A 27,479-nucleotide genomic window follows, 5' to 3' on the forward strand; every position below is an offset into this window, starting at 1 on the left:
GAGATTAGATATTCCCTGGATTAATAAAGGCTCCACAGCTTCACTGACATAGACATTAAGTCATCACATAGAACATGCAAGACTGTTACCCAACACTTAAGAAACATGCAGACTTCTGACAAAAGCAACAGCAATGAAGGAACTCTGACTATAGCATGTGATCCCGGCAGTGGAGGTCACACGTCTGGAGTGACGGCACAAGCATTGCTTTAGGAAGTTTAGCATAGTGATTTTCTGACACTGGACAGGATCCGTATGTAATATCACCTGCACCTACCTCACAGCGGACCCCACTGAAGCTGGCGTTACAGATACACTTGTAGTTGTTGTCTGCATCCTGGCAGGCCCCGCCATTCAGACACGGGTTGGGCTCACAGTCATTGATATTGATCTCACATCTGCATAACCAGGAATATAAGAGAAGATCATCTAGCCGAATGTATAGTGAGTATTACAGTATATAAGAAGGATCTTATCGTGCCTCCTGCTCCAAGTATAGTCTATAGACAGGGGAGATTGGGGGGCTCTTTGCTTTGTCTTACTGTATTAGGATATATTCACACAACTTGACAGATCCGTTTCAGTCATTTCTGTGACTGTCGCCCAGTCTAGGCAAATACTACAGAAACAACCTCATTCACATGCATGTAATAGGTTTTTGGTTGGTAATAAATTTGCTGAGTGTAAACATAGGCTGGACATGAAAATTAGATTAGTGGACAGCTATCTCTCTCACCTCCCCCATACACATGCAGACTCGGCCCAACCTGTGCTTGTTCATAGCAGGGAGGAGGCAGGAGCGGGTAGTGGTGTGTCACCTTGAGAACAATAGGATTTCACCATCCACATCAAACTGATTAAACCTCATCACCCCTGACATTCGTCGTTGGGGGAGACTCAGGAGGACCCCATAAACCTTACATGGTTGTCCAGTTCTAGCAAAATTGTCAGTTTTGGCCAACATACATGTAATGCATATGCTAAGCGGGCGGCGTTTCCGTAGATATAATTGACATGCTGCAATTTGCAAGGCCACAATGGCTTTGCAAATCGCAGCATGACCGCGCTGCAATCTTTTCCACAAAGTGGGCGTGGGATTTGCATGAATCCCATCCACTCTGCCTGCACTGTACAACGCCGCAATTTTTCCGTCTCCGCTGCGGGCAAATCGCGGTGTTTATGTCCCATAGGGCCCCGGCCTTACAGATATGTTTAGCCCTTACAGTTAGTCATTGTTGTGGTGGCCCCTACACAACCTGAAAGTTCCATCATGGCGAGATCATGGGACTTTGTGAAAACTCCATGTTGTCAGGTGCATGTGTAATGGACAAGTCTCTTTTTTTCTCTGATAAGAAACAAAAAGACTTGGGCTCCTCTGTGGAGGTGACACCTAAGGCTGTGCCATATATGATCGATTTAGACCTTTCAATGAATGCACGTTTTGTGTTCCTCAATCTCATATGCTCACGGCTTCCCTGGGGACTCCAATGCTACATGGTGGACATGTCTGACCACCAAGACTATATTCATAGGTTTAACATGACAATAACCTACTACATTTTAAGTGAACTTTCTCGCCCTTCAAAAAAAAAAAATCTTAAAACATGGCTGCTCTACAACTCTCAGGAAATGCTCCATTTCTCCTCACTACTTCCATGCAGGACCAAAGTTTGCAAGCTTGTGATCTTGCAAAACATAGTCAAACGTGGTCTCGGAACAGAATTGACATATATGAGGTTGTGAACAAATACTACAATAGCCTGGGGTTAGATTGAGCTATACAAGGGTTTGCCCATCTGGCTTTACCTAGCAGCTTCAATCACAGAGTTAAAGGGGTACTCCAGTTGTAATAAGTAAAGGTTAGTGTTTGTATATAGAAAAGTTGTACAATTTTCCAATATACTTTCTGTATGAATTCCTCATAGTTTTCTAGATCTCTGATTGCTGCCATTCATTCTGATTACTACCAGTGGATAAAAATCAGTCCACGGTCATGTGATGGACACACAAGTGCACAGCTTGTTACCAGGCAGATGTCTAATTAGGCACCTGGTAACGAGCTGGGCACCTGTGTCCATCACATGACCGTGGACTGATTTTTCCCCACTGGGAGTAAGCAGAATGAATGACTGTCCAAGTTTTTATTTTGTAAACATCAGGGCTGCTTTATTGTAGTGAGAGCCCCCATAAGACTGAGGGACAGTCCAACATTTAAAGTGTTGTCCTGCTTCTCCGGGACGATTAAAACTTATCTGTGTTATCTGGGAGCAGATGAGTTGAATACAGTGGAAAAGCAGGAGCCATCCACTCCCTGCTTCCCCATTTGGCCCCTGTCTCTGCTCAGCAAGAGGAGCGATGTGATGATGATCTTTACATCATGCCTGCTGCTACCTGAAGTGACCAGTTACCGAAAGGAATGGGGAGAGGAGAGTATTTTAGTATTTCTTTTTTCCTTTATTTGAAACACTGTACTGTGAGAACCAGGAGAGGACATAAAGCTGTGGGAAAAAATTATACAGTGGGCACACCAGCAGAGGGACTTTACACTGGGGGGAAATGTGCAATGGGGCATTATACTGTATGAGGGCCACAAAACGTATGTACGGGGCCCACCAATGTGTTAAAAAGGCCCTACAAGCAATAACATCTATTTGGAAACTGGCCAACCCTTTAAGCTGGTACACTAGCCGTGCTTATAACAGGACTTGGGCTAGAAGTTAACAATAGCTGCTAAGCAGATGTAGTCAGCATTGTTAGACTAGAGCAGGGGTAGGGAACGTACGGCTCTCCAGCTGTTGCAAAACTACAACTCCCAGCATGCATACTTGCTCTGCTGTTCTTGGAACTCCCATGGAAGTGAATGCAGCATGATGGAAGTTGTAGTTTCACAGCAGCTGAAGAGCCGAAGGTTCCCGACCCCTGGACTAGAGGACCCTCTGGTGTGCCCCTTACTCAATAAGATTTGAACGGTATTATGGTCTATTTCTAGGGGTTGTTGGATGGTAAAGTAATGTGTAAATGTGACTTGTTTTTATTTTATAGGATTTCTGATATATTTGTTTGGTATGTTGATGTATGAGTCTTACCTTTTCCCTAAAAAGCCTGGCCGGCAGGTACAGTTTGCGCCCCAGTATCCATGGTTGCATTTACCACCATTCAGACATGTAACATTTATTCTGCATCGCTCAGGAGGGAACGGCCATCTATCAATAAGGAAAGTCAGATGATATTTATTATATTATTGATTATTCGGAGTTTTGCAGTCTCTCTATGGTTTACATGGGTCAGTCTACCCACACAGCGTGTCTTGGTATAAGTGGCAATAAACAGCGGCCTCTCCATTATTTCGTGTCAGTCTGTCTTCCTACCTGCAAGCCATTTTAGTAGTAGCTGTAACGTTGTCACACCCTGCACAGTTACTACCAAGTAGATGGATCAATGTAAATAATGCAGTGGCTACAGTATTATGGTATACCCCTTTAATATGAGATTATGGGGTTTGTTTGTTATTACCAGGTATTTATGGTTCAGATACACTAGTGACACTTACTGGCAGTAAGCCCCGGTATAGGAGTCTGGGCACATACATGTGTATCTGTTCACACCATCTAAGCAGGACCCTCCATTTAAGCACCGATGCTGCTGACAGTCATCCACATTGACTTCACAGTTTCTGCCAGTGAATCCTGAAGAACAGTTGCACCGATAGTCATTGACGAGGTCATAGCACACACCATGAACACAGGGGCTGGACTGGCAGTCATCGATGTTGAGCTCACAGTGTATGCCTTCCCATCCTGTTAAACATGTACAGCTGAAGGAATTGAACAGATCTTTACATTCTCCGCCATGCTGGCAGGGGTCATCCCCACACACATCTGCTCCTCTACATCCAAGCTCCAGGGACACTTGATCTTTCTTAATGATCTGTTGAGGAAATAATTGATCAGCAAATGGAAGATATAAGCCTCCGATGGAAACTTGCCCAAGGCATCCAGTGTAATTCCTGGCCACTTGAATTGCAGTGTCTTCAGCTAAGAAACTCAAGCTGCCAGCGTTGGCCTGTACTGCCATACTGTACCCATTGTCCAAGCTTATAGTCCACTGAGGAGCCACAGCTGTAGGATCTTTCATCACCATCTCAAGTCTGTGCCACAAAGCATCAGAGATGCCAGTCTTTGAGTGAAAGCGGATTTCCTCCACGCTGTTCCCACCATTCAATGTGAAGAGCAACTGACCGTTCTCAATGGTGATGGATATTTGGTCCTGATCTTTGATGGCCTCCAGCAAAACAGCGTCCAAATCTCTGGTCCTAAAGTCCAGTGACAGTGATGTAAGTTGATGTTCTGATGGAATATTGGATGTAAATGTCACTGAGCTTTCTTCTTTGAAAGTGGCATTGACCAGACCTGTAAATATGAAGAATGTGAAGTCATCTCAGGCTCGAGAATTCTCGAAATATAATTCAGAATGCATTAATCAAGTAACACTTTATCTAAAGCTCTGCCCCTTTTGGGGTATACCACAGCATTACTCAGATGTCACCAACACATAGCACCCATATCATGTATAATGTAACCAGGGGCCTGGGAGATTCACCCACACTGGGAGGTCACCATTTTTTGTGGCAGACTCCCATACATTTTGGAAAAGCTGGCAAGTATGCATTATCTACAAAGATATAAAAATATATAATATATATAATAAAAAAGAGCAATCCATACATGTATACCCTCCGGGAAAGTCCTTGCAGGTAGACTCTGGTGGACAAGGCCTCCGGTGACACCACACCGGCTCCTCACACGTTGTCCCGGTAAAGTTGGCTGAACACTGGCAGGTGAAGTCATTCCAGGTCACAGTGCAGGTGCCATTATTCTTGCATGGGCTGGACTAGAAAGAAGGAGGTAAAATCTATTAAACACTCCATAGACGCATCTAGATATGTGATATATACAATGCATCCAGGGATGTTATGTATCACCCGAAGGATTACTAAAATTACAATAGAAATGTTACTGATATATTAAATACAGGTCCAAAAAGGGTCTCGTAATAAGTTACCAAGTTCAAGTGTCATAATGTGAAAAAATAAAATATCAGAACTATCTTACCGGTGACCAGTAAAGTGGGAAAGAAGAAGGAAAGGAAATTGGGGTGCTAATGTTAATCCTAGTTAGTAGAGAAGTATGATGTCTTACGTTCACACTAGCATGGGGATCCCCCAAAAAATTAGACCCTGCCTGCTTAAAAAGTGGTCACCCCATAGACCATAATCCACTGGGTTGCTGCCACTTTTATACTGAAGCCAGTGGAGAGAAGAATCCTCCTTGCAGGACTTTTCTCTTCGCTGATTTTAAGCAGAATCTGGGACGGAGTCTCGAATACTAGAATGAGCCTAGCGTAACCCCATTCCCCCAAACAATAGCTCCTGTCCTTACAACGGCAGGTCGTACATCTTTTCCTAGGTCACCCTATACCTCTCTAATAGAGAGGGGGGCACTCCTCAGGGGATTTGTATGGAAGTCTTAATAGAGAACTTGCTGGTTTGAAGACATGTTTTTCTGCGCTACCCATTAGTTCAGGGAGCCTTAGTGTCCTTAAAGTGTGTTCAGATTTTTTACTTTGTCACATTATGACATTTGAATTTGGTAATTGATTATGATAACAGGACAATGAGAGTAAATGTGTGCACTATGGGTACAGTACAGTATAATACTCACCTGACACACGTTGTCAGACACACAATTCTTTGTCACGTTGCTGATAGAAACTGGATAAAACTGATCATCTTGAGTATCAAACGAGAAAAACTCCACCTGATGATCATTGATTCTCACATCCTGGAGACATCCTTTAAAATATCCGCCCCATTGCTCAATATCTCCACCTGGTGGCATTCCACCAACAAGCACAGAGTCTTCTGTGGAGACTGATAGTAATGGCAGCTGTTCTAGCTCTTCCATAACTTTGGCACCATTTAGTTGAACAAGCCCCGCCATGATAGATATATTGATCATCTGCTTCTTGCCATTGCTGATATATTCCTTGAAATGAAAACTTTCTGACATGAGTTTGATGTGGATTTGTCCAGCTTTCAGGTAGATGGACAAGTAGTCTGCGGTACCATTACTGATCTGTAGCACCAGGCCATCGGGTTTAAGAGTCCTAACAAATGCAGATATATTGACAGAGTCTCCAATGTGCCGGGTGATTGTGAAGTTGGCAAAACTAGGAGAATCTTCCAAGAAGAAAGTGGCAGACGTGTATTCTGTGAAACAGAGAGGGATGAAGAGAGACAACGCATGAGAAGTTGGAGATTGGTATTCCAAGAATGACAACTTATCGCCTCAGTGTCCGACTGGTGGGGTCTGACCACGGGCAGCCCCTCGTCCCCTGTGTTATTAGAATGGCAGACAAACATACAACCATCTATTCATCTCTATGGGACAGATATAGATAGATGTACTCATCTCCTCATTGGCAGTCCCATACAGATGAATGGATAAAAGCGAGCATGCTCAAGTGCACTCGTACATGGTACTCGGGGGCCCCCATTCGTGTAATCAGTTAGGCTCCCAGCAGTCGAACACTTAGCCAATTGAGAAGATAGATATTTATTGAGGCAGGCTAATTTTTGGTCTGCCTGCTGTCCCTGTATACAACAGGCCGCACACACACACCTCTGGGGGGGAGGAATCACAGCACACATTTTTTTTGTCAGTATTGTGGACGACTAAGGAACCTTTATTCCGAAACGCGTAAGCTAGCTAGTCACCTATGTAGCTCACTGCATAATTCCACCTATGTAAAAATGCTTGCTGAAGAATTTGTGGTTTTTAATTGCATCTTTATTAAAAGTTAAATTTTATGGAAGAAGTCTTTGCTGGACTTTATACATTGCGAACATCCACGGTTATCCCAGGGGTCGTGTCTGCAGGGCACCGCCAAAGCCAGTGATTAGCTAAAGTGGTGACATACAGTCGATGTGAGCACTGTAGACATAGCCAGGGGTTCAGAGGTTAGTACTTTTCAGTTTGTTTTACTATATTTTAAACACATCCACTATTTGTGGCCACTGTTTCTGAGAAACTGGTCAATCCCTTTAAGGAAAATTTAGGATTTGACAAGTTACATGAGATGAAAGAATTAACAAGTACCTCCAATTATAGAATGAATAGTACAGGTGAATATAAGAAACTTTATAATATATCTTCTTATCAGGATTAGTTACTTTTTTACATAGAAGTCTATAGAGAAGGGAGGGTGAGAAGAAGGTTGCTGGGACACACAAACCACTGCAGCTGCTGAGCGGTGGGTGAGTTAGCTCTTCTGATGCTGCCGTATCTTTCAAGATAAGACACTACTACTGCACAGCGTCCTCCTCTTCACCATAGACTTCTATGTAAATAAACAGACTGAGAGAAGACAAGGACAGTCTAATATGGAAGAAACCAGTTTCTTTACTAAGATATTACAAGGTTTCTCATATTTCCATGTACTATTCATTTATAAAAAGGTGTTCCATAACTGGAAGTTCTGGCAATTTTACCTGCAGTCAGGCTATGAGAATCTATAAGATTTGGGCCTCTTTTTTTGTACCAAAAACTGCATTTGCCATGACCTGTATAACACTTTTTGAAGATCTTTTTACTGAATGGAGTCACTATTTTACCTAAACAAAAGAATAATATAATAGTAAATATGCATGACAAAGTGGAAAAAACTGTCTAAAAGAAGACAAAAAAACCTCAACCAAGTACATACCTTCTAAGCATGTTGGACCTGTGTAGGGTCGGATACAGTTGCACTTATAGCTGATCCATTGGTCAATGCATGATGATCCATGGTGACAAGGATTGGGGTGACACCAGTCTGTTTTATTACATCCCAGGATAAGATGATGGGATTGGTCATCTCTCACATATTGGGGTATCAGGGTAATGGAGTCAACCATAAGATCTTCTAAACATCCAGTGAAATTTTGCCTGCTCTGTGTATTGTCTCGCAGAGAGTCCTGTGTGAGTCCACCTATGTATAGCTTCCTGAACGACTCCTGAAGATGAGGATTATACTTGGAGCTTAGAGGTTGGGTGATAGAACATGTACCATTGCTGCAACCTTCATGGTGTAGTGTTAGGTTCAGGAATGAATTCAGAGTAACTTCTGCTTTATACCAATGGCCATCATCTACTCTATAGTCCTCTATTACCAGGACTGAAGAAGTATTGCTAGTATTACATAGAACCTGAAGCAGTCCATTATACAGTTCCAGTATGAGATAACTTGTTTCATCGCCACGGTATAGGAGAACCATAGTTGGTAAAGTTGTTCTGAAGCGTACTGCTATATAGGTAGAATGGTCTTCAGTGCTCCTCTTACTTTTGTTGGATACCTCCAGGTCATATATGATGTACCCACCCGATGAGAAGGAAAATGTGGTGGGAATGGAACAATCCACCCCGTAAAAGCCTGGCTGGCATTTGCAGAAATAGCTATGGATCTCTTCTTCATAGTAGGGAATGCACACAGCATTATTTTGGCAGGTATGGTTTAAGCACCCCAGCAGTTTTGTGGAGCAGTTTTTACCTCCCCATGTAATGCCATCTAGTACGGGTGCTGGACATTTACAGGTGTAGTCTGCAACGCCATCTTCACAGGTTGCTCCATTCTCACATGGGTTGCTTTCACAGTCATCGATGTTTATAGTGCATAGTACACCTAGGAAAGTACAAGCAAATAATCAATGAATACCGCCATAAAGCGGGACATCTGCAAGAACCGTCTCATTAGGCATACAGCATATGTAACACAAGCAGTACATATAGTCATCTTCATGTAGGCAGGACCAACACATACATGTTATATTCTGCAAACAGATTTGTACCTGGTCACAGTCTCTTCTACAAGCTATAAAGGTTTCATGCTGTGACCGTTGTTCACTTTCAGACCCCCTGAACTCCACTTCATAAGCTACTCCTAGTTGCAGGGTCTTATAGGACATGTAACTCGCAGCAATACTGTACATGCTGGATATGAGATCTGTGTGTCCAGGATGCTTCACTAGCCCTTCTGTATTTGCATAGCTTCATTCCTGGACCAATTTCTCCTTCTACAGACCATGAGGAAGCTCGTCTCCTTAGTGCTGATAGACACTGATGCTGAGGAGTGTAATCCCCCTCACTTCCCCTGCAGAGACTGCATGGGGTTTTTCCTCCCCCTCTCTCTTTCCACAGATACACAGTCTGTGAAAAAAAACTAAAAAAAATGCTTAACTGACGCGTTTCCAGACTGAGTGTCCACTCAGCCTTGAAACGCTTCAGAAAGCGTTTTTTAGTTTTTTGGGGGTTTTGGGGTTTTTTCCTGTTTGTATATTTTTATTATTCTGATGGATTAAAAGTGACATTTCAGCTAACCTCAGAGAGATGGCGGCTTTATTCTCTTCGCTGAAAGGATTGCTACATCACACTCTTTCAAGTCTGGAGTAGCTTGTGCACCCTGAGGTTTAAGTTGTGCTGAAGATCTTCATATGGTGAGCTGCAGATATTTTCTCTATTTGTTGTTGGACTGATATAAATTTACCTACAGACAATGCAGACAATGGCTTAATGTGTCAGTCACAGCTAAAGGGGAGACACTGAGCACTGGTTTCATCCAGCCAGTGGCTGGTGCTGGATAATAAACCTGTCTTGGCTAGAGTTTATACCACTTACTAGTCTGATGACTTGTGCCAGAATGTTGGAGTAATCGTAAGGAGATTCTAGCACACATAATAAATGTTGTGCACAGCTTTTAGTAAATCTGTCCCATTGTCCATTTGCAGCTTTGTATTTTAGTGGCAGGATTTCCCAGCATATAAAGAGTCAGCCTGGTTATATATTGTGGCTATGTAATGGCTTCAGTGTCTCTTTACAATCACTCATTATGGGTTTACACAGTCTACTGATGTGTGTATAGGGACACTCCTTTCATTATCTGGCCCATTAGTTCAGGGCATAGTGTAATATTTACCGAGGGGGTCTCTTCACTCAGTCACTGCCTTTAGCAGAGGCTTCCAGGGGTGTTTGGTCTCTGCGATCATGTGACCAACAAAGTGACCTGCCAATTCACACAGCAGCCACAAGTCACTTTTTCTATGTAAGTCTATGAGAAATTTACATACAGATTTAAGAAACTCAAGTTCCAAGATACTGATCACAAGGCCTTTGTAAAGTGCAGACGTATGACACTGTGAAATGACTGACATTAATGTACATACTGATCAAGAGGGAACCATAGCGGTGATATGGTCAAAAGGGAACAGATCACAGATGAGGAAAGTGGGGAACAACCCGGGTAATGCACACAGTGCACACAATGCACACATTTATATTATAAGGCAGCTGCTAAAAATCATTCATTACAAAATCACATAGAAATGTAGCCCCTTGAAGTCACCAGCAGATGGCACTGTGACCATGTTTTGCCAACACACTATTCCAGCGTTTCCCACACTGTGCTCCGTGTAGCAACCAAGTGCTCCGCGAGCCATTATACAGGTGCTCTGCGAGCCATTATACAGGTGCTCCGCGATATGGCAATAATAAACGGTTAACAATAAAAAAAATAGATAAATGTGAAGGGTTTCATAATTAAAATACTGGTTCACATGCACTCTTATTATTCTACTGGTACGGCACTATGGTCTGTTTGGTGAATATACGAGGCCGGCGGATTAACACTTCACGGTCATACGGCACTACCAAACGGGTCTCAGACCGCCCTTTCCGGCTTAATACGCTGATCTCATATATTCACCAAACAATCTACCTACGGACGGAAGTGCTTTACTCATCTTTCACACTGGTATTGTGCAGTCACTCGCTCATCTGCTAAATTTACTTGAGAGATTCAATAATTATTTTCCTGAGGAATTCCACAAGAAAATTAAAGAAAACTTCTGGGTTGTAAATCCATACTCTGCTATGTTGAAAAAAAACTGCTTGCTTAACCCCTTCCCGACATCCGCCGTAATACTACAGCGCATGTCGGGTGTGTAACTATGGCGACCGCCCGGGAGCCGGGCGGCTGCCATAGTCGCCGGGTGTCTACTGCTTTAACCCCTTCCCGCCGATGGCATTTTTTGATTTTCGTTTTTCGTTTTTGACTCCCCTCCTTCTAAACCCCATAACTTTTTTATTTCTCCGCTCCCAGAGTCATATGAGGTCTTAATTTTTGCGGGACAATTTTTTCTTCATGATGCCACCATTAATTATTCTATATAATGTACTGGGAAGCAGGAAAAAAATTCAGAATGGGGTGGATTTGAAGAAAAAATGCATTTCTGCGACTTTCGTACGGGCTTTGGTTTTACGGCGTTCACTGTGCAGCCAAAATGACATGTCCCCTGTATTCTGTGTTTCGGTACGGTTCCAGGGATACCAAATTTATATGGTTTTATTTACATTTTGACCCCTAAAAAAAATTCCAAAACGGTGTTAAAAAAAATTTTTTCTAAAAGTCGCCATATTCCGACGGCCGTAACTTTTTTATACATAGGTGTACGGGGATGCATAGGGCGTCTTTTTTTGCGGGGCCGGGTGTACTTTTTAGTTCTACCATTTTCAGGAAATGTTATTGCTTTGATCACTTTTTATTCAAATTTTTATCAGAATTAAAACAGTGAAAAAACGGCGGTTTGGCACTTTTGACTATTTTTCCTGCTACGGCGTTTACCGAACAGGAAAAATATTTTTATAGATTTGTAGAACGGGCGATTTTGGACGCGGGGATACCTAACATGTATATGTTTCACAGTTTTTAACTACTTTTATATGTGTTCTAGGGAAAGGGGGGTGATTTGAACTTTTAATACTTTTTATATTTTTTTTATATTTTTTTTTACTTTTTTTTTAATTTTTTTTTTTGCATTTATTAGACCCCCTAGGGGTGTTGAACCCCAGGGGGTCTGATCACTAATGCAATGCATTACAATGCTAATGCATTGCAATGCATTGCAAAAAATCATCATCTCTTTTGCAGGCTGTATACACCAGTCTGCAAAAGAGAGAATTTGCAGACCGGCTGGGAGCCTTTAACAAGGCTCCCGGCTGTCATGGCAACGGGGGGTCGGCCCTGGAGCATGCTCCAGGAGCCGGCGATCCTTGCCAAAATGGCGGCGCCCATGCGCCGCCGGGAAGATGGCGCCTCCGGCGCCTTTGACAGCAGCGCCAGAGGGGTTAATGCCTCCGATCGGTCCGGGGACCGATCGGAGGCATCAGAGCCGGTTGTCTACTGCTTAAAGCAGTAGACACCCGGCGGCTATGACGGCCGCCCGGCTCCCGGGCGGTCGCCATAGTTACAGACCCGACACGCGCCGTACTATTACGGCGCATGTCGGGAAGGGGTTAAGCAGTAGACAACCAGCTGTAATGCCTCTGATCGGTCCCCGGACCGATCGGAGGCATTACCCCTCCGGCGCCATGGTCAAAGGCCATTTTCCCGGCGGCGCATGGGCACCGCCATTTTGCCGCATGCTCCAGGGCCGATGTCACGTTGGCATGACAGCCGGGAGCCTTTACAAGGCTCCCAGGCTTGTCTGCAAGCTTTTTCTTTTGCAGGCTGGTCTATGCAGCCTACAAAAGAAAGGATGATTTTTTGCAATGCATTAGTGATCAGACCCCCTGGGGTTCAACACCTCTAGGGGGTCTAATAAATGTAAAAAAATATATAAAAAGTATAAAAAATTCAAATCACCCCCCTTTCCCTAGAACACATAGTCAAAATTGCCAAACCGCCGTTTTTTCACTGTTTTGATTCTGATAAAAATTTGAATAAAAAGTGATCAAAGCAAAAGCATTTCCCCAAAATGGTAGAACTACAAAGTACACCCGGCCCCGCAAAAAAAGACGCCCTATGCATCCCTGTACACGGACGTATAAAAAAGTTACGGCTGTCGGAATATGCCGACTTTTAGAAAAAAAAATTAACACAGTTTTGGATTTTTTTTAAGGGGTCAAAATGTAAATAAAACCATATAAATTTGGTATCCCTGGAACCGTACCGAAACACAGAATACAGGTGACATGTCATTTTGGCTGCACAGTCAACGCTGTAAAACCAAAGCCCGTAAAAAAGTCGCAGAAATGCATTTTTTCTTCAAATCCACCCCACTTGGAATTTTCTTTCCATCTTCCCAGTACATTCTACAGAATAATTAATGGTGGCATCATGAAGAAAAATTTGTCCCGCAAAAATTAAGACCCCATATGGCTCTGGGAGCGGAGAAATAAAAAAGGTATGGGGTTTAGAAGGAGGGGAGTCAAAAACAAAAAACGAAAATCAAAAAATGCCATCGGCGGGAAAGGGTTAACATCTCAGCAGTACGAGTGCCTGATAGATTTGATGTCAGATTCTGCCATAAAAGGACATTTTAAAAGTAAATCGCTAGTAGATTTTTGGTGTCAACTCAAAGATTAATTTAAAATATTGTCAGATAAAGCGATAATTCTTCTTTCTTTTGCAACAACATACTTATGTGAAGCCGCATTCTCCGCCTATGTGCCCACTAAAACGGAATCTAGATCTTGACTGAATGCGGAACCTGACATTCGATTGCAAAAATCCAAAATTCAACCAGATATTGCTAAACTGTGAAAATCAAAAGCGGCCTCATTCTTCACATTAAAATGAAGACATTAAGTTTTTTAAGATTTAAGAAATAGGATCCGTGTTTTCAGGATTTTTGTTTTTCATTATATGTAGTTAAGTTCCTTATCTTTTAACTGACTGAAAAAGAAAAAATTTTGAATAAGGCGAATAGAAAATGTAATATCTAATATCAATTCGTTAGAAATCTCCCCCCTTCGTTAATATCGCTCGTTATCTTTGGCACCTATGTAGGATTTAGGTAAAATATGTTAAGGGCTCCCTACAGAATTTCTGTCCTGAATAGGGGCCACACGCTGGGTCAGTGGTTAGCACTGCAGCCCTGCAGCGCTGGGGCCCTGGTGTTCAAATCCCGGCAAGGGCAAAAAAAACCATCTGCAAAGAGTTTGTATGTTCTCCCCGTGTTTGCGTGGATTTCCATCTCATATTCCAAAAAGATATACTAATAGGGAAAAAAAAAATCTGGGGCTCACAATCTACATTTAAAAAAAAAATGAAAAATTCTGTCCTGAATAGTGCTCCTCGACTCAAAAAGTTAGCAAATCATCCATTATTAAGCTGCTCCAGGTCAGACCCTGCCCCTCATATTACCCTACTGTGTAGAAGATAACCCATTCTCATCACACTGCTCCTTATTTATTCAATGGAGGCCGAGGGAGGTATAACATGAAATTACAAGTCATACACACCTGTCCCTCCATTGTCCACCGCCAGTTTGTGTTCGGTCTCGTCCTGTGCCACGTGGCCGCTGAGACCAATCAGGTCGATGATAAGGAAACAGTGACATCACCAGTGCTTTCCCTCACAGACCCACAATTCAGTGACATCATCAAAGGTCCTTTGCAGGACTGCCAACTGCTGGCAATACTAGCTATTGGTATTTGGCAGGACTGCAAGTGTGGAAGAAACTTCTGGATTTGGTTCAATACCTGCCATGGGTGTTCACCAGTTTGCTAAACAGTGGTGCAGATGGTCTAAATAGGGCATGTTAGAGCAATGTGGGGCATAGCAGTTTGGAGCAACAGAGCCGCCCACGGTGCTCCAGACTGCTTATCTGCATATTGTGAAATCAATGGAGCCATGAATTTTCATGGAAATAAAGGGGTCACATTCAGCTGATACTGACCCATCTGTGTTTGTTTAATATCAGAAGACTCCAGATTTCAGAGTGATGGTTTTTCAGTAAGACGCACGGCCTGGTATATTCTTGTACTTCAGTTCTAGAAATCCATAGAACACAACATGGAAAAAGATTCTCAACCACCAGGCCCTGGATTTAGATCTCACAACAGTATATGTCGCCTCCAGCCACAATGATTACATCTTCCTTGTAACCCCAGTTCACATTTTGTCATCCTGCTTGGTACATACTGATCCCACCACCTTGTGCAGATTATCATAATAACCTAATAAACATGACATATGGTGGATGTCTCAAGGTTTGGAATGATCTGTGAGCCAAGCAGACAATAGTTGTAATCCTCACTAACCAGAAAAATACAGGTTGTGAGTGCGGAGTATCTGGCGGAGGAGGGGATGGAGACATCACAGCTCCACGCACGCCTCTGACAAGGGGGCACAGTAGGCGTCCCTGTGATCTAGGCTGGCATACAGAAACTCTTTACAAACACAGAATTAATCCAACTTTAATGAAACTTTGCTTTAGCTGGAATACAATAATAACCGGGTGCGGGGAAGATCAGAAACAGCCTGAGGAGTCAGGAGAAACAAAGGCCTGAAGACACAAGTAGTCACAAAAGTCATCCAAGGCATGTATACAGCGGCCATATTGTACTACACAGGAAGAGTCAGTGATATAAGCCAAACCACGAATGCAAAAATCTGTATCAGAGCCCATATCACACCAACATATTCTGCAGAGTTGTACACGTACCTGCCAATACTCCCGAAACATCCAGAACAAAAAGGGTGATGACCTGGAGTCCTCAAAGAGAGGGCAAACCTCCCAGACCCATCTGACGTAATCTCATATGTGACATTTTATTTTTCAAAAAAGTGTAAAAAAAAAAAAAAAAAAATAATAATTGCATTGATATCAATGGGTTTTTCAAGGTGGAATTGGCCTGAAGATAGGTCATTTTGCTGCTACTGTCTCCCATTGAAATGAATGGGAGGCGGATTTTGAGGAGGAAGAATGCAACATAAGGGGGCAATCACATGGAGTAACGCGGCGCTATAACTCGCGTAAGAATCAGCACTCATAAAAAGACTTCAAAGTATTTGCCCCATTCCATATTCCATTATTAATTACCGTATATGCTCAAGTATAAGCTGACCCGAATATAAGCCGAGGCCCCTAATTTTACCCCAAAAAACTGTCTGGTCATGTGCATTACAGCTATGTGCCTAATTGTAATAGCAGTTAACCCCATCATGTCCCTCACATTAACCCCCTGTGTGCCTCACATAAGAGTTACTGATATGTGGGACATATGGAGGTAATAATTAGGTATCTTCATAATTAAGGGCCTTTATTAGTACCCCCATGTGTCTCACCTATTAGTAACCCTTATATGGGGCACACAGATGTTAATATGAGGGACATGATGGGGTTAACTGCTATTAATGTGGGGCACATGGAGTTACTGAAACTAAATTAATAACCCCAAATGCCTGACATTAATAGGAATAATAACCCCAGCAGGTACCTGTGTGTTTTACTTTCTCTGTACTGTAGCTTCCTCTCCTCGATACGACAGACATCTTCTATAAGACACAATGAATCCTGCACATAATGGCCACTGACTTATCTGCAGATGTTACATTCTAGTGGCTACAGGACCTTTGATGACATCTCAGTCACGTGACCTACATGACAAGCCAATCACAGAGCAGTAATACTAAAGGACCTCCCCCTTCATTTAATTTATGCAGGTCCTTGCACGTCTCTGTGTTCCATGGAACCTGACTTGGGTATAAGCCAAGAGGAGCTTTTTCAGCATAAAAACTGTGCTCAAAAAGTCGGCATATACTCGAGTATATACTAGAGTACTTGTCACATTTAATGAGGACCGGTTTCACCCTCTGACTTTCTGTAGTTATATGTATGTATATACAGTCCTATGAAAAAGTTTGGGCACCCCTATTAATCTTAATCATTTTTTGTTCTAAATATTTTGGTGTTTGCAACAGCCATTTCAGTTTGATATATCTAATAACTGATGGACACAGTAATATTTCAGGATTGAAATGAGGTTTATTGTACTAACAGAAAATGTGCAATATGCATTAAACCAAAATGTGACCGGTGCAAAAGTATGGGCACCCTTATCATTTTATTGATTTGAATTCCCCTAACTACTTTTTACTGACTTACTGAAGCACAAAATTGGTTTTGTAACCTCAGTGAGCTTTGAACTTCATAGCCAGATGTATCCAATCATAGGAAAAGGTATTTAAGGTGGCCAATTGCAAGTTGATCTCCTATTTGAATCTCCTCTGAAGAGTGGCATCATGGGCTACTCAAAACAACTCTCAAATGATCTGAAAACAAAGATTGTTCAACATAGTTGTTCAGGGGAAGGATACAAAAAGTTGTCTCAGAGATTTAACCTGTCAGTTTCCACTGTGAGGAACATAGTAAGGAAATGGAAGACCACAGGGACAGTTCTTGCTAAGCCCAGAAGTGGCAGGCCAACAAAAATATCAGAAAGGCAGAGAAGAAGAATGGTGAGAACAGTCAAGGACAATCCACAGACCACCTCCAAAGAGCTGCAGCATCATCTTGCTGCAGATGGTGTCACTGTGCATCGGTCAACTATACAGCGCACTTTGCACAAATAGAAGCTGTATGGGAGAGTGATGAGAAAGAAGCCGTTTCTGCACGTACGCCACAAATAGAGTTGCCTGAGGTATGAAAAAGCACATTTGGACAAGGCAGCTTCATTTTGGAAACAAAAATTGAGTTGTTTGGTTATAAAAAAGGCGTTATGCATGGCGTCCAAAAAGAAACAGCATTCCAAGAAAAACACATGCTACCCACTGTAAAATTTGGTGGAGGTTCCATCATGCTTTGGGGTTGTGTGGCCAATGCCGGCATCGGGAATCTTGTTAAAGTTGAGAGTCGCATGGATTCCACTCAGTATCAGCAGATTCTTGAGAATAATGTTCAAGAATCAGTGACGAAGTTGAAGTTACGCCGGGGATGGATATTTCAGCAAGACAATGATCCAAAACACCGCTCCAAATCCTCAGGCATTCATGCAGAGGAACAATTACAATGTTCTGGAATGGCCATCCCAGTCCCCAGACCTGAATATCATTGAACATCTGTGGGATGATTTGAAGCGGGCTGTCCATGCTCGGCGACCATCTAACTTAACTGAACTTGAATTGTTTGTCCAAAATACCTTCATCCAGGATCCAGGAACTGATTAAAAGCTACAGGAAGCGACTAGAGGCTGTTATCTTTGCAAAAGGAGGATCTACTAAATATTAATGTCACTTTTCTGTTGAGGTGCCCATACTTTTGCACCGGTCAAATTTTGGTTTAATGCATATTGCACATTTTCTGTTAGTACAATAAACCTCATTTCAATCCTGAAATATTACTGTGTCCATCAGTTATTAGATATATCAAACTGAAATGGCTGTTATAAACACCAAAATATTTAGAACTAAAAATGATTAAGATTAATAGGGGTGCCCAAACTTTTTCATAGGACTGTAATATATATATAATATACACATATATACATACACATGTATACATACACACACTGATAGTCTGGGGTTGCTGTGCTGAATCTTCTGCTGATATTTTTATATAGCTTATCCAGTTCCAAAGATATGTCTACTATTACTTTTGGCTACTGATCAGGGGTATAGTATTGCTACTGGACCCTGGAGCTTCAGGGTCCCAGAGGTTGAACTTCATAAGGTGATGCCCAGATTTTGCATTGGGGCCCAGGAGTGTTGAGTTATGCCTCAGCTACTGATAGAAGTGTCAAATGGGTGGGCCTCCACAGAGTGGATCTGTTTTCATCTCTTTTTCATATGCATGATGGAAGAAGTTATCACTCTAAAAGTGAACCAGTGTAGCGCATACAAATCTCTATAGGCCTCATTTCTGGAGATGGTAGACCCCAAGTTCTTTGTCAAACTGCACCCAAAGTAGGGCTGGGCGATTATGACCTAGATCGAAATCATCATTTGGCTCTATTCACATCTTGGTTTTTTAGCTAACTCTTTGGACAGACACAAACATATGGTATAAAACAGACATGTTGATCAGCACTGCCAAACATTATGGACAAAAAGAGCAGGCGCACGTTGCTGTAGCTGCAATACAACTGCAAAGACAAAGTTGTAACATCACAAGAATTACTGCAAATACCTACTGTGTGTACAGATACACGAAGATGAGGTACTTGGTACTTTATACTGTTTTTTCTTGTCTTCTGTGTGATCAACATATAAAGTCATTACAAAATGCCACTGGTTTTTATTGACTTCTGTGATAAGATATCTCGCTGCAGCAGTTTAACCAGTTGAAGTAGTTCAGGTTAAGGCTGGTCTTACACTACCACATTGCTTTTACGGTCCGCAAGTTGCTGATCACCAACATAGACACTGCAGATGCCCGTACACTGCCGCACTCGCCCATACAGTTCTATGGGCGAGTCTGTGCAGTGCCGTAATTCACGGTCATTACGGACATGTTCTATAAATTGCGGACCACGGTTGCGGCCACACCACGGGTAAAATATCCGGTGGTGTAAGAGGCCACATTGACTATAATGTGTCCGCAATTGAAAACCCTCAATTGCGGACCATTTGTGGACTTACATTATGGTAGTGTAAGACCAGCCTAACTCAGCTACATCTGTAGATAGGTTTAGGTCACTTGAATCAAATCCTATTTTTGTCTATATGCAAATGATCTTTTCGGTACAATGAGGGCACTGCTGTTGCTCCAAAAAGCCTATTTGAATATTGACAAAAAAGGCAATAGCTCAGCAACAGAGGCAGCGGCGACTCACAAGGGTTTGATTCAGGTGACCCTAGCCTGTCTCTGAATAGGGCTTGGGTACTATAATGGGTTCTTCTGGTGACAGACACCCTTTAAATCTCTGCTGAGCATCGATTCCACTGGGCTCCTAAGACTAAAACGACAGGAGACTTAAATGGATAAAAGACAAGTGCTATAGATTTGATAGAGAAGTTCCAGTAGATCAGTCTGCTCAGCTCATCCTGCTCTATAATAGAATAGACTGCTTGACAGTGCCATGAAAAATACTAATTCAAGCCGCCATCTCTGTGGATGTAAATAATTTCTATAAACCCCATTCAGCTAGATAATAGCTGCAGGAACATTTATTTCTGTATTATCCTACTAATATTGAGTTTGGATGTTTGTGTGTTTGGATGTTTGAATGTTTGGATGTTTGTTCCTCAATCACACAAAAACCGCTCCACCGATTTGGCTGAAATTTTCCACAAATATAGTTACTACACTGGATTGCGCAATAGGCTACTTTTCGTCACAATAGCGCACATACGTTTTTCCCAGGACCCCCACAAACCCCAAACTCACATCACTATTTCTGCAATCTTACACACTTTGGACCATAGCAAGCCACAAAATTCATATTACCCTCTACAGCAGAGGTCAGCAACCCCTGGCACATGTGCCAAGAGTGGCACTCCTGCCATATTTCACTGGCACTCCAGCAGCCCAGGACCTGCAAGAGTTAAATGAAGTCCGTGCTCGGCTACAGCTAAGGCATAAGGACACTCCCCTTTGAGAGGGGTGCAGGAAACCCAGGGGGTGGAGCTTAATCGCTCAGCTCTGTGCCTGCTATAGTGATAGCTCCTGCCATCTGCATCCTGCAAAGATTCCCCGAGGAGGACAGGAAGCTGCTAGCAAAGTGAAACTGGAAAACACACAGGTACATAGGATTACTATTCTCATTAATGTCAGGCATTTGGGGTTATTAGTTTAGTCTTAGTAATTCCATGTGCCTCACATTAATAGGAATAAACCCCATCATGTCCCTCATATTAACCCCTGTGTGCCTCATATTAATAGGAATAAACCCCATCATGTCCCTCATATTAACCCCTGTGTGCCCCATATAAAGGTTACTAATATGTGAGACATATGGAGGTACTAATAAAAGACCTCAATAATGAAGATACTTAATTATTACCTCCAAGTACTCACATATCAGTAACTCTTACACAAGGGTTAATGTGAGGGACATGATGGGGTTAATTGCTATTAATAAGAGGCACATGGAGTTACTAAACTGTCATGCACAGGGACAGACTTTATGTTGCTTGCTCAAGAGTATCCTGTGCCCAAAACTTACATGTACTGGCGGAAAATAACAAATCATACCATGTTGTATATCGAAGTATATTAACCTGAAATACCTCTGTCCCAAAGACACTATGTACAGTTTCTCAGAACACCGTATAGCGGCTGAAATACAAATTACGTTCAACACAAAAGTCTCACGTATTCTCAGAATTATAGCAAAAACAAGATACACAGTTACTTTTCATATCCCATACCTTATACACAATACGAAAACCTTACCCGCGCCTGTATATACCCACTTCTACAATCACCGCAGACGAAGTCGCGGGTACCAGCTAGTATATCTATATACATACAGCGTATATACACACAGCCTGTGAGAATGTTTCTGGAGTGTAGTAACCTCTTCAACCAATCTGCCTTGTGTGATTGTATCCCAGATGACCTTCCTAGATTCCCATGACATATGGCTCGAAGACTATAAGTAAATGCACCCGCTGCTCTGTGACTGTAGATTAACCTAATTTGGGTGGCGGGCTGTATTTTCACACATACATGTGATTAACATCCTGGTATTGGTGCAGGATTGGCTTTGGCTCAGGACTCCACTCACTTCTATTTTTACATATAAATCACACTGCTGTCCCTATCTTCGGCCAGGTTCAGACAGAGTTGTTAAGGTCTGTCTTAGACGAGTGTATTGCCCCTGTATACGAGCGACTATTAGGGCTGGGGTGATTATGGCCTAAATCAAAATCAGGCATTTTACCTTGATGCCAAATAAACCAGGCCCCTTGTCAGGTATGAGCATATTTTGGGCAAACCTTGTTCGATCCATCTCACAAGGTCCTCCCAACAGTTTTGTTCAGACCAAACAAGTCCGAACCAGAACTGCTATTACACGCCGAGGTCTCTTAGACCACAAAATCACATCAGTTGTCCGGATTGCTGTTCAGTTTTCGGTTATTTTTAAATCCATTTCCCCGCCCCAGCGACTCTATTATGGATGTGCTCAGCAACTTGACCATGGGTCTGCGGACCTGAACTCTCAGCACAATGTGGATCTGTGATGGTCTCAGTTTGGGTCAGCAGACCGTGCAATTTATGATATGGACTCGTATATGCAGAGGTAATACACCGGTCCCTTAGAGCCCTATAGGTGCAAGATGGAGACTTATAACCATAAAGAAACTTAAAAGGGGTTTTCCAGGATAGAAATGTTGATGACCTAGCCTAAGTACAGGTCATCTATAGAAGATCGGTGGGATCTGATACTTGGCACCCCCATGTATTAGCTGTTCTCAGAGAATAGAGCAGGAAGCAGACAGCGCTGTTCTCTATGTAGTGGCTGGACCAGGAGCTAACCTGCAGGGACTCAGTTCAGAGAATAGTGATGTCTGCCTCCTGCTCCACTCTCTGTGCATCAGTTGAATTGTCCTGGTTGTCAGATTTCCCCCTACAGATCTGATATTGATTACCTCACTAGTTTTAGACCCCCAAAAACTTTAACCTTAAAGGGATTTTTGCATTATAAATCTACAGTATATAAATATATTCATTTCATTATATGACTGATCTGTCAGAGGTTACACCGGAGGGATCTACAAGCGGAAGTTTCCATTAATATACAGAGTTGACCTATACTGCATCCAGTGACATTACATATAAGTCACTCATTCCAGAACATCAGGTAGGGGGTCTCATGTGCCAGACCTCCCCCTCATGACCCTGTGACATGGATAAGTATATAGAATTGTTACTAATATGACAACTTTATTGTGGAATGCCCAAATCTGAGCGAGGGGGCCAAGTGCCTGGTCCTACCATGGACAGGGTAGTTAACCCTTCATCACACATGCTGACCCCTGCTCTGCCTCCCCCACATTCCCTTCTCCTGCCCATCAGGACTAATCATTCACAGGAATGCCGCAGATTCCCCAGATCTGACACCAGCAGGCCATGATTTACGGGCTGTGCCAGGCAGTGCCGGCTCCACACAGATACATACACAGAAATATTCTGCATCTGCAAACACAAGAGCATTTCATCCTATTCACAACCGGGACTCCCATAAAGAGGTTTTCTAAATCTTATTGGTCACAATGCAGCAAAATAATATGAAAATATCCATCTGTGCCGTTCTGCTTGTATTTATAGGAATATAAGAAACAAACAAGTTGTCAAAATAATCCTGGTGAAAAAGAGCGACCATCTGATCCTGTGCTTTTAGCTCATACGCAATAGAAATTTTAAAAAAAACAACTTACAGAATTTAAATAAACTAAAAAAAACAAACAACCAAGTACAATATAAATTCTTAATTTTGCAATGTCATAAATCCACACATTTAGCCCCTGTATAGTCCTGGACAGACCTAAACAGTAACTACAGACTAATAAGACTTTACACGCCAATTATCGTAATTACATGCAGATTGGTTTAGTGGAATTGCTGCAGCCGGGGGTGAATGAGTTAACCGCTTACATTGCTATATACACGCACACATACAGTTTTTGATCCAAAGCAAAATTTCGTCTACATTTGGGTGGAATTTATCAAGTACTATAATCTTTTTTGCAACTTTTTGAGCCTATTCGCACAAATAATTCTATGACATTTTGTAGCCCGCTCACTGTTAGATAGTGTTATATAGTCTGATACTTAGAATTGTGTGATCTTTGATAAATTTGGCAGAGATTACAACAATACAGGCAGCAGCAAAACTGACTTTATACACTACCCCCTCCCTTGTGCCTACACGCTATCACAACAGTACACACAAGTGACCATTGTAGTGACAGAATTGTTATTTTAGCCCACAGCACCATGTACCAGTATACTAACCACAATCCATCATTACAATTTACAATATTCCATATAGTGCACCAGCCATGATGTACACAGATGTAGACACACACCTGACACCTAGATCACATATGTAGGTCTTACTTTATATACATCAACAATAAATAATTGTATAAAATACAAAGTATAACAACGTCCATATAATACCTGGCAGTGTACGTATACGTAGATCATACATGGCCGCATTTATCTCATTTCTCACATTAGCCGGGTAAGTTGGAAACTTTGTACACTTAGTAAATTTTTTACAAAAACTCTCGCAGGCCACTATGAAGTTTTTTTGCCATATAAAACAAGTATACTGAATATTACGATGAACAACAAGGCAAATATATACAAAGTTATGTGTATCATCTTACCCCGACTATATGGAGGAGAGATGAGAGAGGACACTAGAATACTATGCTGTGCCACTATGTGCAAGTACAAGCTGGATAACTACAGTTTCCCGTGACCACTAGATCTCCCTTGAATGCTCTTATGGATCCTGTGATCCACCTCCAGGCTAAATTTCACTTACCTGTAAGAAGACAGAGCGCACTCCAGATGGCCGCAGCAGTTCTCCTGCTCATGGTGTGATCACAGGCATTGGGGAGAGTGAGAGGCAGCAATGGGCGCAGCATGGAGCAAGCACCAGCCTCTCCCCCTCATACCAGTCAGGCAAAAGGGATTTGTATGCAGTCACAGAGCTGGGCTACACATCTAATCCGTTCCTGGTGCAGACTACCAGCTGGCTCCTGTCATTGCTGACTCATGGGATGCCTGTTCTGTCCCACTGACAGTGCCCGGCCTCACAGAGGAGCAACCTGTTTACTACGTCTACACAAAAGACCATCAAAGCCAATGAGATGGGGTAAAGCAGAACAGAATTCGGAGCAAAACAGGAAACGGGCAGGACAAACTCTATGGCTGTCCAAGGCAGGGGCTTCAGAATGAGTCCCAGCACCCAAACTGTGCAACCCCAGCTATCCCATTCCTCCCCAGTTCCTAGCATTAGTAAAAGTATATCAGCATTGAATTTCCTCTATCTAATTGCACATTAAGGACTAGTGCGAATTATCCTGGACTTTGTATAACAGAATAGTTTATGTAGCAGCAGATAGGTGGCGCCACCACATAATGGTGATGTCAGGTGCACATAGTGATAGCTACGAATGGTCAATAGGAAATAGAGAATGGAATAGGACTGATAGGGTTGTACCAAGTTTGGACGTTATCTCCTATCAATAGGAGAGGTCACAACTTTGTTAGGGTAGGTCCGACTGCTGGAACCATCACTGATATAGAGACCGGGGGTCTAGTTTCCGTTTCCCTGGCCGAGCATGTACCCTACCACTCATTCTCTATGGGAGCACTGGAGATAACCAAACATCATTCTCAGGATTTGTGAGGATCCCAGTGGTTGGACCCCCCCCCCCCCCCATGAAGATATTCCTATCCTATTGATAAGTGATTACTTCTAAACTTGCTAAACCCCATTAATTCTTCTGTGTGCATTATCCTTCTCCTGCAGTACTTTCTTACATTATTCCCATACAAAGTCATCACTGAATTACCCATATGCTGTGACATCATTGAGTGCACTATAAATACTTGGTGACATCATTAAGTGAAGGATTATAACATGGCCTTCTTGGGTGGGGCCCATGGCCACCAAAGTCTATCATCAACTTAAACATGTGTATACCACTTAGAAATGTCCTGTGATGGCGATAGTATTTTACATGTCCCCGGCTGTGACTAGTCTTCTCATAAGCAGTAGTAAGTAGTCGTGTGCCTACTCCTGGTATTACACAGTGTAGTTCCTGCTCCTGTACCCTGTGGCCATTAGAAATACAAGGGCATTCAGTTATGCTGTAATCTCTGGGCCTGGCAGCATCCTGGGTGCATGATATAATTGCAGTGTATAAACCCAACCTAACACTGGGAATGGTTGAGAATGGACATTTCCATGAATGAGCATTCAGCTGATAATAAAGCCCATTTAGCCGGCCCTAAAAACCTGTTGGGGGCTCAATCTTCATATGCCATGGCAGTCCTAATCCACCCCTATACCATTAGGTTTTTTTCTGTACTGTGACATCACCATTTAGTGGACATCTCCAATGCCAGTGTGAACTTAGCGTTACCTTGACAGAAACAAAAAGCCCAGAGTCTATGTAATAGGCTAATATAATATAATACAATTACTGTATAAACCTGGGTTTACATCCCGCTCATATCTCCAGATTTCTGCCGCAGAATCTGCCAAAAATAGGCGAAGAGAAAAGTCCTGAACGGAGGTTTCAGTGTGGAAACATTGGTAATGTAACGGACCCCATTATAGTCTAAGGGTACAACAGGAAACCACCGGCAAATCTGAATCAGTCCAGCACAAGTGTGAACCTAGCCTGAAACATTTCACAGGTCTGCAGACATTTATAGTATCAGAGTGCAAACTTTAGTGAAAGGTAAGGTACGTATACATACGTATATATACGTACATATATCATCTGCTGCATTGGAGTTTTTCATGTGGTTCACATTTGGTGACACTAAACAAATAAGATTATGATGTAAGCAGTTCTCTGACCTAAGATATAAAGTTTAGTGGTATAGGCAATACAGCTAAAACAACGTGTGCCCATAGATGGATTCGTAGAACAATGCCAAGAAAACTGAGGAGCCAAGTGAGCTTATCATCACAATGCTCCACTCGTGAAGACGGCATGGGCATCAAGGACAGGACAAGTAACTTTGGTTCCCTATAAGAGCATTATATAGTGTCCCCATAAACGTGCTTGCAGAGTTCCCATTCTTACAAACTCCACAGGGTGCAAGATACAGTGCCCCAATGAGTGCCAACCATGGCGCAAACGTAGTTGTAGCCAGAAGTGTCACCATAACAATGCCAGCCATACTGTTTGGATACATTTCAGCCTCAAAGCCAGCTGCACAGGAAATTACTTAGTAACGCAAGTTTCACACCTGCGTTCGGTCTCCGTTCTGTGCTTTCCGACTTCTGCATGCAAGAAGACGGAAACCACAGACCGGGTCCGGCCGTGAGTGGCGGTGAGTGTTTTATGCTCTCCGTCGCAAAACAGTTTTTTTTCTCAATCCGGACACAGAGTACTGCATGTCCGACTCTGTGTCCGGATTAAAAAACCCGGTTTCGCGGCGGAGAGCATAAAACGCTCACCACCGCTCACGGCCGGACAGCTTTCTCACCCATTCAAATGAATGGGTGAGAAAGAGTCCTGCAGTTTTCCGTCTCCTGCTCTGTTTTATGCAGGAAACGGAAACCTGCATAACGGAGTGCTGGGCGCAGATGTGAACGATCCCTTTGTGACACATAAACCATATACCTAATCTGGGATCTCGATGGGAGCATACTGGTGTCACAGTGTAAATATACAGTAGTTCGTGATGGTGCCCGCAGGTGTCACAGCGTCTATATGGTCTCTCCCACTCAGCCCGGGCAGGTTCTCCTCATGATGAAGGGTCTGTGATCCTAATATGAACTAATAAGCTGACTCTGGAGGGATTAATGCACAGAGTGCAGGGGATTAGCGGCTTTATTTTCTTGTCAGGCCTTGCTGTTTATTCCAGGCCTCGCTTTGCTCACTAAACCAGTGGTGCATGCTCCCTTAAAGGTACAGGACCCTGTCACTGCTCAGAGTAAAATGTTCAGCTGAATGTTGCTATA

The 27,479-nt window shown here is 42.7% G+C and overlaps 1 protein-coding gene across 2 annotated transcripts in view; it reads right to left on the reverse strand.

Moving 5' to 3' along the window:
- Positions 1–27,479, reverse strand: part of LOC142184979 (protein crumbs homolog 2-like) — a 100,109-nt gene that overhangs the window by 14,990 nt on the left and 57,640 nt on the right. For both annotated transcript variants that reach the window (XM_075260167.1, XM_075260166.1), the window contains exons 7-12: positions 7,765–8,718; positions 5,721–6,268; positions 4,725–4,890; positions 3,551–4,409; positions 3,087–3,203; positions 278–398 (exon numbers count right to left, since the gene is read on the reverse strand). In XM_075260167.1, coding sequence (XP_075116268.1) covers positions 278–398; positions 3,087–3,203; positions 3,551–4,409; positions 4,725–4,890; positions 5,721–6,268; positions 7,765–8,718 — 2,765 coding nt within the window. The remainder of the gene's footprint in view (positions 1–277; positions 399–3,086; positions 3,204–3,550; positions 4,410–4,724; positions 4,891–5,720; positions 6,269–7,764; positions 8,719–27,479) is intronic.

The sequence above is a fragment of the Leptodactylus fuscus genome, chromosome 11, assembly GCF_031893055.1.
Source record: "Leptodactylus fuscus isolate aLepFus1 chromosome 11, aLepFus1.hap2, whole genome shotgun sequence".
NCBI classification, from domain to species: Eukaryota; Metazoa; Chordata; class Amphibia; order Anura; family Leptodactylidae; genus Leptodactylus; species Leptodactylus fuscus.